The sequence below is a fragment of the Pristiophorus japonicus genome, chromosome 7 (assembly GCF_044704955.1).
Source record: "Pristiophorus japonicus isolate sPriJap1 chromosome 7, sPriJap1.hap1, whole genome shotgun sequence".
Classification (NCBI taxonomy): Eukaryota; Metazoa; Chordata; class Chondrichthyes; family Pristiophoridae; genus Pristiophorus; species Pristiophorus japonicus.
The window spans coordinates 18,100,729-18,117,819 of record NC_091983.1 but is presented as its reverse complement, the minus strand read 5'-3'; the positions used below and the strand labels follow the sequence as shown (position 1 = coordinate 18,117,819).

The 17,091-nt window shown below is 43.9% G+C and overlaps 1 protein-coding gene across 1 annotated transcript in view; it reads left to right on the top strand.

Moving 5' to 3' along the window:
* adgrb3 (adhesion G protein-coupled receptor B3) overlaps positions 1-17,091 on the top strand; it is a 920,563-nt gene that overhangs the window by 819,066 nt on the left and 84,406 nt on the right. Inside the window, exons 22-25 of the mRNA XM_070884862.1 lie at positions 1,408-1,474; positions 4,976-5,061; positions 5,380-5,478; positions 5,873-6,044. Of these exons, the coding sequence (XP_070740963.1) occupies positions 1,408-1,474; positions 4,976-5,061; positions 5,380-5,478; positions 5,873-6,044 (424 nt within the window). The remainder of the gene's footprint in view (positions 1-1,407; positions 1,475-4,975; positions 5,062-5,379; positions 5,479-5,872; positions 6,045-17,091) is intronic.

The window sequence follows — 17,091 nt, the reverse complement described above, 5'->3', positions numbered from 1 at the left end:
ATTGCCTACATTGGGGTGTGAGCCGTAAGCTTGGCACTGAACAGTGCTTTCAGGAGAGGGGGTATCAGTGCGTCATTCACAACTTAATAAGCTAACAGCGACCTCCTTCAGGGCATGGATTTTTTAATGATTTAGCGCCCCCCAAATGTAGACTTTCTTCACCTATTGGGAATGTGAGCACAGAGGTGAGAGTGCCCTGTAATAAGAGATTGGGTGCAGAGGTCATCATGGTTTGTGAATTGGGTGCACCAACCCTGCCATGCCCGATTTCCTCACATGCTCTGCCATCGTACAAAACTTTGCACTGGGAGCACTAATTCGTAAAATCTACCATTCTGTTTGAAATACTTGTAATAAATAATGTGATGCAGAAACTATCCCCAGCAGGGTATTCCTGTGAGAGTATTGCTCTGTTAGCTCCTAAATCACCAAAAGATACTTAAAGATTTGCCATAACTAAAAACAACAAAAACGTTTCTGATTCAGTGTCCAGACGCAGTAGGAACAGTTTGCCTTGGGGATGTTATTACTTCTAATGTTTGATTAAAATAAAAAGTAATTCCTCCTGGACATTGTCAGTAAGTGCCATATTAGAATCAGGATTCTACGTGGTTGGGCTATCCTCTTCCACAGTCGATAAAACACGGCCTTAACCAATAATTTTATTTAAAACAAGGCTGAAATAATGGATACTCCAGTTGGAAATTGTACAGGTAACACCAATTAGGTTGCATTTTTCATTCGTAGATCCTTCCAAGCAGTCGAACAGCATCCGAGATCTCATTCCATAAGAGAACATGCATTTCTATAGCGCCTTTCGTGACTTCATGATGTCCTGAAGCACTTTACAGCCAATGAAGTACTTTTGAAGTGTAACCACTGTTGTAATGTAACAGCCAATTTGTGCACAGCAAGGACCTACAAATAGCAAAGAGATAAATGGCCAGATAATCAGTTTTTAGTGCTGTTGTGTTATTGGTCGAGGGACGAATATTGGCCAGCACACAGAGAGAATCACCGCCCCCGCCCCGAATAGTGCCGTGGATAATGTCTCATCCAAAAGACAACACTTCCGACCGCAGCACTCCCTCGGTACTGCACTGGACCGTCAGCCTGGATTATGTGCTCAAGTCTCTGGAGTGGGGCTTGAAGCGAGAGTGTTACCCACTGAGCCTCAATAACGGAAGGTTATTGGCTACAGACATGGGATTACTCCAGACTGGGGGCAGTTTAGTGACATTCCCATCTCAGCACTGTTTCATACGAATAAAGTCCGGTGATTTTAAATCTTGGAACTGAAGTCGTATGCGCTGTTTGAGATTCTGTCTGCTCTTGAATATGTCCGTAGATCATTAATTTAATGATTTCTAATTTTTATGTGTTGGTTATTTATTTTTATGTTCACAGCTGCTGGCTGTCTCTGGAGGGAGGTCTTTTATATGCATTTGTCGGACCCGCAGCTGCTGTTGTTCTGGTAAAACAAATCTGCATGCGCTCCCGTCATCAAATACTGCACATCCCACTTAAAACCCCATTGAAACGATACGGTCATTGTGTGTGTTGGTATATCATAAAAGTGACTGATTTCTCCAGTAAGATGTGTTTTTTTTGTTTAGTGTGTGTGTGTAATATCTTTTTTTTTGTAGCTCTTTCAAACCAAGGGAATCCATCCTGAAAAAAAAAATCTGCATTTGTAGGTAAAGCACATTAGGGGACTGACCCACTTCATAAGACCCCGCAGCATGGTAAGGTCGTGGGCTGAGCAAAGGCACTGTGACATCAGCCAACTCCAAGCAGTGTGTCGGAACAGAGGCTGGGTGCTTGGAAGGGAAATCAGCTTGTGCCACTACCACCCACCTCCTGGGCATCTGATCAGTGCCAATCACTTCTGCAAAAGACCTGCAGAATCAGAGTGAAAACACACTTGGGACTAGTAGTTCTTTTTTTTAACTAGAAAAAAAAAAGCAAAAGCCCACGTACTTGAGTTACTATGGAGGATTTGATAGAGTAGATCAACATATTGAGAGCTTCTAGAATCTAGAACTAGGGGGCATAGTTTCAGAATAAGGGGTGGCCCCTTTAGAACCGAAATGAGGAGAAATTTCTTCTCTGAGAGTTATAAATCTGTGGAATTCTCTGCCCCAGAGAGCTGTGGAGGCTGGGTCATTGAGTATATTTAAGCTGGCGATAGACAGATTTTTGAAAGATAAGGGAGTGAAGGGTTATGGGGAGCAGGCAGGGAAGTGGAGCTGAGCCCAAGATCAGATCAGCCACGATCTTATTAAGTGACGGAGCAGGCTCGCAGGCCCAAATGGCCTACTCCTGCTCCGATTTCTTATGTTCTTAGATATGGAGAAACTGTTTCCACTGGCGGGAGGGACTCGAATTGGGGAATAGAAATCTCCAGGGTCCTCAGCCACTCCGAACTTAGAGCAAGCTTACATGGATGTGGTGTGGATGCAGCACCTGCCTTCGCTGAACAGCTTGCTGGTGCTCAGGCCAGCATTTTCTGTTTGAACTCTTATTGGAAGTGCTTATCGGGGAACTTTGCTCGCCAACCATTAAAATGAATGGTCAGAAAATCACTGGACAATGGGTCTGGAATTTCCGGATGTTGGCTCCCGGTGTGTACCAGGAATACTGAAGCAGGTAGCGGGAGCCACGCCATCCAGCTCAAACACGAGAAACACCAGCTTGGCTAGGTACCAGACTGCTCCTAGTGCCTGTGGAAAGCGGGGGGATATCTGTGACTCTGCATACAGGAGTCTAACAATATCACCTTGGTCCTCAGGGAGTACTCCTCTTCCTCTGGAGAGAACAGTATTGGGCGAGACACCCATGTCTTTGGTCTTTTTTTGCCTTGTTATACTGAGGGTACTGGTACGAATGAAAAACATTAAGCAATGAAGGCTCACTCGTTGCCCGGGTTTTGCTATATGAGTGCAAAGGCACTGTGGTTTACATAAGAACATAAGGATTAGAGCAGGAGTAGGCCTTTCGGCCCCACGAGCCTTCTCCGCCAATCAATGCGATCATGGCTGATCATCTACCTCAACTCAACTTTCCCGCACTGTCCCCATATCCCTTGATTTCCTTAATATTCAAAAATCTGTCGATCTCTGTCTTGAACATACTCAATGACTGAGCCTCCACAGCCCATTGGGGTAGAGAATTCCAAAGATTCACCACACTCTGAGTGAAGTAGTTTTTCCTCATCTCTGTCCTAAATGCCCAACCCCTTATTCTGAGACTGTGACCCCTGGATCTAGACTCCTCAGCCAGAGGAAACATCCTCCCTGCATCTACCCTGTCAAGCCCTGTAAGAATTTTGTATGTTTCAATGGGATCACCTCATTCTTCTCAACTCTAGAGAATATAAGCCTCGTCTTCTCTCAATCTCCCCTCATAGGACAATCCCCCCATCCCAGGAATCAGTCTGGTGAACCTTAGTTGCACTCCCTCTATGACAAGTATATCCTTCCTTAGGTAAAGACACCAAAACTGTACACCATACTCCAGATGCGGTCTCACCAGGGCCCTCTATAGTTGCAGGTTTGGGTCCACTTTGGGTGCACAGACACACGTGTGCTGCATTATGTAATGTGCACATGGTGTTCACGGGTATATAGTGGTTACCACTCCCCAAGTTTACCAGAAGCACAAGTAAATAGTTACGCTGGCTTTCATTGGTGATGACCTGACTGTCATTGGCTTCTGGAGTGCTGAGCTGGCTCCAAATGATGTATTGGAGTCAATCCAGTGTGACCAGCACAAACCAAGGAGAGCAATGCAGCTGCCCTTTACCATCATTCTTCTGCCAGATTTATGGCGCTACAGACCTATAGTCCATTTTAGCACAAGCATCATAGATTGGCTCAAGGACAGTATCCACACCAGGACTGCACATAGATCGGAAGGTAGGGGAGATGGTGCTTGGCCTCAAAGAAGGGAGATTCAAAGCAAAGAGGGACTAAAATTAGATGGAGACAAAAGGATGGACAATTTCATGATTTAAAAAGTAACTCTGCTATGTACAAAATAGGTCCAAGATTTACACCTTTCAGATATTATAGTATTGGAATAATCGTTGGATGAGAAGAACCAGTTATGCAATGGTTTTGTTGCTGAGTGTGATGTGTTAACTGCATTGTTCACAGTTAACTTGACCTTGCCTCATCAGTGGAAAACTGGAATCATATTGGAATGTATATGTTGCCTCAATACAATGTCACTTTTGTTATATATGAAACATGTTACCTTTTAGTATATATATGCAGTGCATTCTGCAGCCACAGTGGTGGAGGGGGCTGGATATTGAGCAGGGACACAATCTGATCAAGGGGATAGATGGATATTTGGACTCGAGGGGAAATCAAGGGATACAGGGATCAGGCGGGAAAGTGGAGTTGAGGTCAAAGATCAGCCATGATCTTATTGAATGGCGGAGCAGAGATGAGGGGCCATATGGCCTACTCCTGCTCCTAATTCTTAAGTTCTTACTGAGAGAACAATCAGCACAAGGGCTGCACTGGTTCAAGGAGAAGGCCCACCACCATCTTTTCAGGGAAACTAGGGATGGCCGTTAAATGTTTTGCCCACATCCCGAGAATTAACCGAAACAAAAATAGCCTGTGCCCGTGGAAAAGGAGGAAAGCAAATGGGGGTGAAAAGATTTGAAAATAGAATTGCATGCACTATATCCATAAAGTCTGTCACAGCTGAAACAGGTGCTGGATGTGAACGGTTAGACAGAGAGTCTCCGTCCCAGTATACATATACACATCGGGCGGCCTTACTTGTATTAACTGCCCAAATTGTTTTCTCAAAGTGCCAATGCAGAGTAAAGCAGATGATAATATACAGCCGCACTGACCTAAACGCTGAAAAGAGAAAGTCGTGGATCTGTGAAGAAACAATGATCAGTGTTGTTGTCCATTCAGCATTAAGATGACAAAAAGCATTTCTTCTTTCATAGGTCAACATGGTGATCGGCATTTTAGTTTTTAATAAACTCGTGTCGAGAGATGGAATCCTAGATAAAAAGCTAAAACATAGAGGAGGGTAGGTGGTGTATGCTGAAACATTCATTGTATTTTCAAAGCTCATGCCAAGTACTTTTTTTTTGTGACACAGTAAAGAAAATGTACCCTGCGTTAAATATGCCATAGTATTGCATGCTCTTAAGTTAAATGTGTTGACATTGATCCAGATTCTGCATGGCTTTCTCACTAGTGTGGTGTAATGTAATTATCATATTTACCATGGAGAATTCTTACTCTTATATTATTTTCTTTCAACTTCCTGAGGGTGCTGGATACTTTTATTTTAAAGCTGCAATCTTTCTCTTCCTTTTTTTGTTGAATTTTTATTTGGTTCCAGTCAGATGAGTGAGCCCCATAGCGGCCTGACGCTCAAATGTTCCAAGTGCGGAGTTGTTTCAACGACAGCCTTGTCAGCCACCACTGCCAGTAATGCCATGTTAGTCTCAAGCATTTTAAATATGTATCTATCTATCTATATATATATATGTATGTATGTATCTGAATACTTTAATACTTTTAAATATAAACTGGCCGGAAAACATAACTCAATTACTTTGATAATCATAGATTCTTTTTTACGGACGTGCGTGAAAATTCTAATTTCAAATGACTGTTGAAAAGGTGATAGATCTATAACGAGGTGTCTGTAGAGATAGATTAAATATAAAATACCAGTAAAGTATGGACTGATGCCTTAGGAAAAAACACTGATTTAATTTTTTTAACCTCAAAGTTATGTAATTTACGTCACTCTGAAGTTTTTTTTTAAAACAAAAGTTTGCCCCGAAGCACGCCCTGCCAGTTCTGACCGGTTTTCTGCTTGTGTGCAGGGCGTCTCTGTGGAGTTCCTGTGTGGTGCTACCCCTCCTCGCTCTGACCTGGATGTCGGCGGTCCTGGCGATGACCGACAAACGGTCCATCTTGTTTCAGATCCTGTTTGCCGTCTTTGACTCGCTGCAGGGATTTGTCATTGTCACAGTGCACTGCGTCCTTCGGAGAGAGGTGAGCAAGGGGAGAGCTGGCCCCGATTGGCGCCTTTGTGATCGGTCTGTAATAGGGCCCGGGGTCGGGGGCCGGGAGTCATACATAGCAACACACGGAAATGGCGGGACAACAGAGCCAGCTGGTCCATGAAGCCTGCCTCACTCCCATGATGGCTGGGCCATTATGACACAACACTTTTTCTTCCCCCCACCCCACACCCCGCCACGCACCTCACAACCACCCCGCAGCCATAATTACTTTGCTGGACTTACCCGAGAATTACAATCTTTGGAATTCTCTACCCCTGAGGTCTGTGGATGCCTCCAAGACTGAGATCGATAGATTTTTGGGCACTAAGGGAATCAAGGGATAGGGCAGGAAAGTGTAGTTGACGTATAAGATCAGCCATGATCTTATGGAATGGCGGAGCAGGCTCGAGGGGCCATATGGCCTTCTCCTGCTCCTATTTCTCATGTTCTTACCATGTATCGGTGATATCCGTACAGATCACTCCTTTATTCCGATTGCCATATTGATACGGGGACAGTGAAAAGTGGAGTGGTGGGGCTGTGTGTTGAAATACAATGCACAGATAGCACAGACACAGATTGCATCCCCCATACTCACACCTGTACCACATCAGATGGGTGTCAAGCACAGGTTGCTGCTTCTCCCTACGGGTTCAGAAAAAACTACGGGTCCAGAAAAAGCAGCAAACCTGAGGACTTTGGCCAGAAAAAGCAGCAAACCTGAGGACTGGGAGAATTTTATAATTCAACAGAGGAGGACAAAGGGTTTAATTAGGAGGGGGAAAATAGAGTATGAGAGGAAGCTTGTTGGGAACATAAAAACTGACTGTAAAAGCTTCTATAGATATGTGAAGAGAAAAAGATTAGTGAAGACAAACGTAGATCTCTTGCTGTCAGATTCAGGTGAATTTATAATGGGGAACAAAGAAATGGCGACCAGTGAAACAAATACTTTGGTTCTGTCTTCATGAAGGAAGACACCAATAACCTTCTGGATATACTAGGGGACCGAGGGTCTAGTGAGAAGGAGGAACTGAAGGATATCCTTATTAGGTGGGAAATTGTGTTAGGGAAATGGATGGGATTGAAGGCTGATAAATCCCTGGGGCTTGATAGTCTGCATTCCAGAGTACTTAAGGAAGTGGCTTCTTAAGGCAAGCTACTTAAGGAGGGTAGCTAATGTAACACCACTTTTTAAGAAAGGAGGAAGCGAGAAAATGGGTAATTATAGACCGGTTAGCCTGACATCAGTAGTGGGGAAAATGTTGGAATCAGTTATTAAAGATGAAATAGCAGTGCATTTGGAAAGCAGTGACAGGATTGGTCCAAGTTAGCATGGATTTATGAAAGGGAAATCATGCTTGAAAAATCTTCTAGAATTTTTTGAGGATGTAACTGCTAGAGTGGACAAGGGAGAACCAGTGGATGTGGTATATTTAGACTTTCAAAAGGCTTTTGACAAGGTCTCACACAAGAGATTGGTGTGCAAAATTAAAGCACATGGTATTGGGGGTAATATACTGACGTGGATAGAGAACTGGTTGGCAGACAGGAAGTAGAGAGTCGGGATAAATGGGTTATTTTCAGAATGGCAGGCAGTGACCAGCGGGGTGCCGTAGGGCTCAGTGTTGGGACCCCAGCTATTTACAATATACATTAATGATTTAGATGAAGGAATTGAGTATAATATCTCCAAGTTTGCAGATGACACTAAGCTGGGTGGCGTTGTGAGCTGTGAGGAGGACGCTAAGAGGCTGCAGGGTGACTTGGATAGGTTAGGTGAGTGGGCAAACGCATGGCAGATGCAGTATAATGTGGATAAATCTGAGGTTATCCACTTTGGTGGCAAAAACACGAAGGCAGAATATTATCTGAATGGCGGCAGATTAGAAAAGGGGAGGTACAACGAAACCTGGGTGTCATGGTACATCAGTCATTGAAAGTTGGCATGCAGGTACAGCAGGCAGTGAAGAAGGCAAATGGTATGTTGGCCTTCATAGCTAGGGGATTTGAGTATACTGCAGTTGTACATGGCCTTAGTGAGGCCTCACCTGGAATATTGTGTTCAGTTTTGGTCTCCTAATCTGAGGAATGACGTTCTTGCTATTGAGGGAGTGCAGCGAAGGTTCACCAGACTGATTCCAGGGATGGCAAGACTGACATATGAGGAGAGACTGGATCAACTGGGCCTGTATTCACTAGAGTTTAGAAGGATGAGAGGGCATCTCATAGAAACAAAAAAGATTCTGACGGGACTGGACAGGTTAGATGCGGGAAGAATGTTCCCGATGTTGGGGAAGTCCAGAACCGGGGACATAGTCTAAGGATAAGGGGTAAGCCATTTACGACTGAGATGAGGAGAAACTTCTTCACTCAGAGAGTTGTTAACCTGTGGAATCCCCTACCGCAGAGAGTTGTTGATGCCAGTTCATTAGATATATTCAAGAGGGAGTTAGATATGGCCCTAACGGCTAAAGGGATCAAGGGGTATGGAGAGAAAGCAGGAAAAGGTTACTAAGGGAATGATCAGCCATGATCTTATTGAATGGTGGTGAAGGGCCGAATGGCCTACTCCTGCACCTGTTAATTATGAAGCTGTCATCCATCTATGGATTCTTGTCCTTATGGCCAGCCAAAGGAGGTATTGGTGGAGATCTGGAAGAAATCCTATTGCAACAGAGGTGCAATGATGTGGTTAAACAGGACTTAAGGCACAAGGAACAACAAAAAAAACTCCTTGCCCATCTTCAGAATGTCCCAAAGTGCTTCACAGCCAATGAATTACTTTTGACATGCAGTTGCTGTCGTTACTTCGGCAAACACAGCAACTAATTTGCACGCAGCAAGGTCCCAGAAACCACAATAAGATAAATGCCGAAAAAAAAATTTCTGGTCATGTTGGTCAGGACAACTCCCCGACCATTCTGAAATAGTGCCATGGGATCTTTTTTTATCCCATTGAACTGGCAGACAGGAACTCAGTTTAGCATTTCATCAGAAGTCGCTATATAAATGCCAACAAAGCAGGCATTTATCAGGTGACCGTAAGTGCACCATGCGCCTTATTGGATAAAACCCGCTCTCAGGCATCCAGGGTGCGTGCCAGGAGTATTCATAAGCCTCATTATCATATAAAAATAAAAGTCCTACACTGATTGTGGGATCTTTTTATAAAATTGATCTGCCTCAGTGCCTAACTCCAACAACGATTTGCATTTATATAGCGACTTTACCGCAGTAAAATGTTACAAGGCACTTCACAGGAACGATTATCAAACAAAATTTGACACCGGGCCACATAAAGAAAATTGGGAGAGTTGATCAAAACTTTGGACAAAGAGGTAGGTTTTAAGGAGCAGCTTAAAAGCTTAAAAGCTTAAAGGAGAAAAGAGAGGTAGAGCGGCGAGGAAGTTTAGGGGAGGGTATTCCACAGCTTAGATGCGCAAGAGGCCAGAATTGGAGGAGATCTCGAAGGCTTGTATGCCCGGAGGAGGCTGCAGAGATAGGGAGGGGCGAGGCTATGGAGAGATTAGAAAACAAGGATGAGAATTTTAAATTCGAGGCAATACCAGACTGGGAGCCAATGTAGGTCAGTGTGCACAGGGGTGATGGGTGAATGGAAGTTGGTGCGAGTTAGGATAAGGGCAGCCAAGTTTTGGATGAGCACAAGTTTATGTAGGGTGGAAGATGGGAGGTCGGTCACGAATAATCAAGTCTCGAGGTAACAAAAGACTTGATGAGGTTTCAGCAGCGAATGAGCTGAGGCAGGGGCGGAGTTTGGCGATGTTACAAAGTTGATGGTGATGATGCGGATATGTGGTCGGAAGCTCATCTCGGGGTCAGCTACAACACCAGAATTGCCAACGGTCTGATTGAGCCTCAGACAGCTGCCAGGGAGAGGGATGGGGTTGGCAGCGAGAGAACGGAGTTTGTGGCGGGGACCGAAGACAATGGCTTTGGTCTTCCCAATATTTACTCACCACATAGAATCATTCAGCGCAGAAGGAAGCCATTCGGCCCATTAGCCTATACCGGCTCTCTGAAAGAGCTGTCCAATTAGTCCCACTCCCCTTTCCTTTCCTGATAGCCTTGCAATTATTATTCTTTCAAGTACTTATCCAATTTCCTTTGGAAAGTTACTATTGAATCTGCTTCCACCATCCTTTTAGGCCGTGCATTCCAGATCACAACAATTCTCACCATCTCCCTCTGCTTTGATTGCCAATTATTTCAAATCTGTATCCTGGGGTGACTGATTTATCTGCCATGTTAGCGCGAGATAAACCCGCCCAGAGAGGTGTTCCACTGGCGTTTCATTTCACTAATGGGTGTTCTGATAGATCTGTCTTTGGGGCTGGAGGAGGAGGGGAAGCAGCCAAATTGGCTGCCACATTTCTTGCATTACAACAGTGACTACGCTTCAAAAGTACTTCACTGGCTGTAAAGTGCTTTGTGATGATCTGAGGTCATGTAAGGTGCTATACAAATGCAAGTGACCAGCAGTGGCCTTTCCACCATGGGTACAAATTCAAATTTTCTCAAGGTGCATTGGAAGCACCTAGCGCAAAAAGGCAGCCCATGACTTTTGCACCAGAAGCAGGGTCCTTGCACCCAATATTTCCCCACCTTCTGTTCTGGGAACTGGGCATGGTTGAACAGTCCTCCGTACATGGACACTACTTTATTGGGTCAGCATTGTGACTCGTGTAAAGTGGGCTAATCACCATAAACTCAAGAGTAAGATGGTAGATGGGCAGTGGCAAACATTTAAGGAAATATTTCATAACCCTCCGCAAGGATATATTCCAGGAAGAAAGAAAGACCCTTAAGAGAAGGATGAACCATCTGTGGCTAACTAAGGAAGTAAAGGATGGTGTCAAATTGAAAACAAAGGCATACAATGTTGCCAAGAATACTGGAAGGCCAGAGGAGTGGGAAATTTTTAGAAACCAGCAAAGGACGACTAAAAAAATGTTAAGCGAGAGAAGATAGTTTATGAGTGTAAACTAGCAAGAAATATAAAAACAGACAGTAAGAGATTCTACAGGTATGTAAAAAGAAAGAGAGTAACTAAAGTAAATGTTGGTCCTTTAGAGGATTAGATTGGGGAATTAATAATGGGAAACAGAGAAATGGCAGAGACTTTGAACAAATATTTTGTATTGATCTTCAGAGTAGAAGACACTAAAAGCATCCCAATAATTGATACTCAGGGGGCTATTGGGAGTGGTGAACTTAAAACAATCACTATCACTAAGGAAAAATTACTTAGCATACTAATGGAACTAAAGGTGGACAAGTCTCCTGGACCTGATGGCTTGCATCCTAGAATCTTAAAAGAAGTGTTGCAGAGATAGTGGATGCTTTGGTTGTAATCTACCAAAATGCCCTGGATTCTGGAAAAGTCCCAGCAGATTAGAAAATCGCAAATATAACTTCCCTATTTAATAAAGGAGGGAGACAGAATGCAAGAAACTATAGACCAGTAAGCCTAACATCTGCCATTGGGAAAATGCTGGAGTCCATTATTAAGGAAGTAGTAGCAGGAGATTTAGGAATTATAACATAGTCAAGCAGAGTTAGCATGGTTTTATGAAAGGGAAATCTGCTTGACAAATTTGCTGGAGTTCTTTGAGGATGTAATAAACAGGGTGTATAAAGAGAAACCATAGATGTCATGTATTTGTATTTCCAGAAGGCATGTGATAAGGTGCCACATAAAAGGTTACTGCACAAGATAAGAGCTCACAGGTTAGGGGGTAATATATTAGCATGGATAGAGGATTGGCTAACTAACAGAAAACAAAGAATCGGGATAAATAGGTCATTTTCCGGTTGGCAAACACTATCTAGTGGGGTGTCATAGGGGTCAGTGCTGGGGCCTCAACTATTTACAATCTATATTAATGACTTGGATGAAGGGACCGAGTGTAATGTAGCCAAATTTGCTGAGGATACAAAGATAGGTGGGAAAGCAAGTTGTGTGGAGGACGCAAAGGGATATAGTCAGGCTAAGTGAGTGGACAAAAATTTGGCAGATGGAGTATATAGTGGGAAAATGTGAGGTTATCCACTTTGTTAGGAAAAATAAAAAAGCTAATTATTATTCAAATGGGGAGAGATTACAAAATGCTGAGGTACAGAGGGATCTGGGGGTTCTTTACATGAAAGACAAAAAGTTAGCATGCAGATACAGCAAGTAATTAGGAAAGCAAATGGAATGTTGGCCTTTATTGCAAGGGGGATGGAATATATAAGTAGGGAAGTCCTGGTACAACTGTACAGGGCATTGGTGAGACCACACCTGAAGTACTGCATACAGTTTTGGTCTTGTATTTAAGGAAGGATATACTTGCATCGGAGGCAGTTCAGAGAAGGTTGACGGGGTTGATTCCTGAAAATAAATGGGTTGTCTTATGAAGAAAGGTTGAACAGGTTGGGCCTATACTCATTGGAGTTTAGAAGAATGAGAGGTGATCTTATTGAAACGTATAAGATTCTGAGGGGGCTTGACAGAGTAGATGCGGAGAGGATGTTTCCCCTCGTGGGGGAATCTGGAACTAGGGGGCATTGTTTCAGAATAAGGGTTCACCCTTTTGAAATGGAAATGAGGAGGAATTTCTTCTCTCAGAGGGTTGTGAATCTTTGAAATTCTCTGCCCCAGAGAGCTGTGGAGGCTGGGTCATTGAATATATTTAAGGTGGAGATAGACAGATTTTTGAATGATAAGGGAGTCAAGAGTTATGGGGAGTGGGCAGAGAAGTGGAGTTGAGGCCAGGATCATATCAGCCATGAACTTATTGAAAGGCGGAGCAGGCTCGAGGGACCAAATGGCCTACTCCTGCTCCTATTTCGCATGTTCTTAAAAGATACCATGGCACTGTAAACAGATTGTTGGTCCATTCTCTCTGCTGCGATTAGTGCAATGGTTCTTAAACTGGGATCTGCGGACCCCTGGGGATCCGTGGAGACATTCCAAAGGGTCAGCGAGTCATTGACCAATTGTCCTTCTATCTGCCCCCTCCTTTAAATGGTTAGTGCAAAATGGTTTGCTTACAGATTGCATATCAGTTTGGCTTCGAAAAGCACAGTTGTTAGGTTTAAGTATTTTTACCCCTCCTCGTGCCTCACTTACCGATTGTGGCATCTACTGTTGACGCCAACTAAACAGATATTCCCTGAAGCCGGGGGCTGATTGACCGTTCTGTTATCCAATCAGCGGCTTTGTGGGTGGTTTATTTTGAACGATACGAATGGGTATTGTCCAATTGGTGCGTGGTGAAGGCGGGACCTCCCGCGTGTGAAGGTAGGTTGGGGCGGAGTAAGAAAGACTGACTTGCATTTCTATTGCACCTTTCACGACCACCAGACGTCTCAAACCGCTTTACAGCCAATGAAGTACTTTTGGAATGGGAAACATGGCAGCCAATTTGCGCACAGCAAACTCCCACAAACAGCAATATGTTAATGACCAGATAACTAGTTTTTGTTATGTTGATTGAGGGATAAATTTTGGCCAGGACACCGGGGATAACTCCCCTGCTCCTCTTCGAAATAGTGCGATGGGTTCTTTTACGTCCACCTGAGAGAGCAGACGGGGCCTCGGTTTAACGTCTCAACCGAAAGACGGCACCTCCGACAGTGCAGCGCTCCCTCAGTACTGAACTTGGAGTGTCACCCTAGATTTATGTGCTCAAGTCCCTGGAGTGGGACTTGAACCCACAATCTTCTGACTCAGAGGCAAGCGTGCTACCCACTGAGCCACAGATGGAGCATCAACCTACCTTCTAGCGTGTGAAGGTAACCTACTTGATTCATTTGTGTGACGTGTCTGCCTTTTCAGTGGCGGGGTTGGGGGGGGGGGGGGGTTGCGGAAGAATCTACTGAGGGACACCCGGCTGCAGTGAGTCAACAGCTAGGCCCCCTCAACTAATCCAGCCACAGGCTTCGGGCCTGCAAGACGGACGGACCTAGGAAGCCTGTGGATGTTGAATGGCGAATCGGTAGGTTAGCAAGTGGCAGGGCGGGGATTATGTAGCGAGGAGCTGGCCACAGAAACTACATCGAGTGTACCTATCCCGAAGCTGAAGGAAGGAGGATAAATACAGCAGCAAAATCACCCCTAGCTCTGCGCGAGAGTGTAAACTCGGCTAGTAATCGCAGCATGGGCAGGCCTTCAGATCGCATTAAATAAAATTTGAATCATCCCGAGCATCCAAACATAATTACGAACCAACCCGCCTCACTGAGTCCTGGATAAAATTGACACAATTAATCTTGATCCATTGAGGAGCGGCCTGCTCAAATTGGTGAATCAGCTACTTCGATTTCAAGTTGAGCAAGCAGAAATAAACAAACCGTGGAATGCAATTTTATGCATGTGAATTGATATCTCTGATTTGCTGGAATGGCTTTTTTTCAGAGATATTAAACAGTTTTTTGGGGGGACGGGCGAATCCAAGCATTTAGAAGTGAGTGCCGGCATCTCTCTAAAGGGGGACCAAGCTAAATAGAACCATAGCGGTCTCAGGGATAGGGGACACAAATTCTTCTAACTAGACACGGAGTCGTAAATGGGGGCCTGCTGAAATGAAACATGAAGGAATAACAAGGTGGATTTAGATTTTTACCAGATTTTGTCCCTTCCTGACCTGAAGCCACTAAGTTGTCTTGGTATAGGATGCTGCCTGCCCCGTGGTACCTAGTTCATGTGTCCATTCTTTGTGTGACCCTGGATATCAAGTATTGGTATGCTCTTGACAGCTGAGCTGATCTTGTCCTCGTCAGTGTCCACACAAGCACATTTCCAGCAGGAGTCTTGGGATAAGATAAGACAAAACTAAAAATCATGGTTTAAAAACTAGAATTAAAACACTTTACCTAAACGCATGCAGCATTCGAAACAAAGTAAATGAGTTGACGGCACAAATCATGGGTATGATTTGCTGCCCATTACAGAAACATGGTTGCAGGGTGGCCAAGACTGGGAATTAAACATACAGGGATATCTGACAATTCGGAAAGATAGACAAGAAGGGAAAGGAGGTGGGGTGGCTCTGTTAATGAAGGATGATATCAGTGCAGTTGTGAGAGACGATATTGGCTCTAATGAACAAAATGTGGGTGGATCATTGTGAGTGGAGATTAGAGATAGTAAGGGGAAAAAGTCACTGGTGGGCATAGTTTATAGGCCCCCAAATAATAATTTCACGGTGGGGCGGACAATAATCAGGGGAATAATGTAGGCATGTGAAAAAGGAACGGCAGTAAACATGGGGGATTTTAACCTACATATCGATTGATCAAATCGCACGGGGTAGCCTTGAGGAGGAATTCATAGAATGCATATGGAATTGTTTCTTAGAACAGTATGTTACAGAACCTACAAGGGAGCAAGCTATCTTAGATCTGGTCCTGCGTAATGAGACAGGAATAATAAACGATCTCCTCGTAAAAGATCCTCTCGGAATGAGTGATCACAGTATGGTTGAATTTGTAATGCAGATTGAGGGTGAGGAAGTAGTGTCTCAAACGAGCGTACTATGCTTAAACAAAGGGGACTACAGTGGGATGAGGGCAGAATTGGCTAAAGTAGACTGGGAACACAGATTAAACAGTAGCACAATTGAGGAACAGTGGAGGACTTTTAAGGAGCTCTTTCATAGTGCGCAACAAAAATATATTCCAGTGAAAAAGAAGGGCGGTAAGAAAAGGGATAACCAGCCGTGGATAAACAAGGAAATAAAGGAGAGTATCAAATTAAAAACCAATGCGTATAAGGTGGCCAAGGTTAGTGAGAAACTAGAAGATTGGGAAAATTTTAAACGACAGCAAAGAATGACTAAGAAAGCAATAAAGAAAGGAAAGATAGATTACGAAAGTAAACTTGCGCAAAACATAAAAACAGATAGTAAAAGCTTTTACCGATATATAAAATGGAAAATTGTGACTCAAGTAAATGTTGGTCCCTTAGAAGATGAGAAGGGGGATTTAATAATGGGAAATGTGGAAATGGCTGAGACCGTAAACAATTATTTTGCTTCGGTCTTCACAGTGGAAGACACAAACACCATGCCAAAAATTGCTGGTCACAGGAATGTGGGAAGGGAGGACCTTGAGACAATCACTATCACTAGCGGGGTAGTGCTGTACAGGCTAATGGGACTCAAGGTAGAACAGTCCCCTGGTCCTGATGAAATGCATCCTAGGGTATTAAAAGAGATGGCGGAAGTTATAGCAGATGCATTCATTATAATCTACCAAAATTCTCTGGACTCTGGGGAGGTACCATCGGATTGGAAAGCAGCTAATGTAATGCCTCTGTTTAAAAAAGTGGGTAGACAAAAGGCAAGTAACTATAGGCCAGTTAGTTTAACATCTGTAGTGGGGAAAATGCTTGAAGCTATCATTAAGGAAGAAATAGCAGGACATCTAGATAGGAATAGTGCAATCAAGCAGACGCAACATGGATTCATGAAGGGGAAATCATGTGTAACTAATTTACTGAAATTCTTTGAGGATATAAAGAGCATGGTGAATAGAGGTGTACCGATGGATGTGGTGTATTTAGATTTCCAAAAGGCATTCGATAAGGTGCCACACAAAAGGTTACTGCAGAAGATAAAGGTACACGGAGTCAGAGGAAATATATTAGCATGGATAGAGAATTGGCTGGCGAACAGAAAGCAGAGAGTCGGGATAAATGGGTCCTTTTTGGGTTGGAAATCGGTGGTTAGTGGTGTGCCACAGGGATCGGTGCTGGGACCACAACTGTTTACAATATACATAGATGACCTGGAAGAGGGGACAGAGTGTAGTGTAACAAAATTTGTAGATGGCACAAAGATTAGTAGGAAAGCGGGTTGTGTCGAGGACACAGAGAGGCTGCAGAGATTTAGATAGGTTAAGCGAATGGGCTAAGGTTTGGCAGATGGAATACAATGTCGGAAAATGTGAGGTCATCCACCTTGGGGAAAAAAAACAGTAAAAGGAAATATTATTTGAATGGGGAGAAATTACAACATGATGCATTGCAG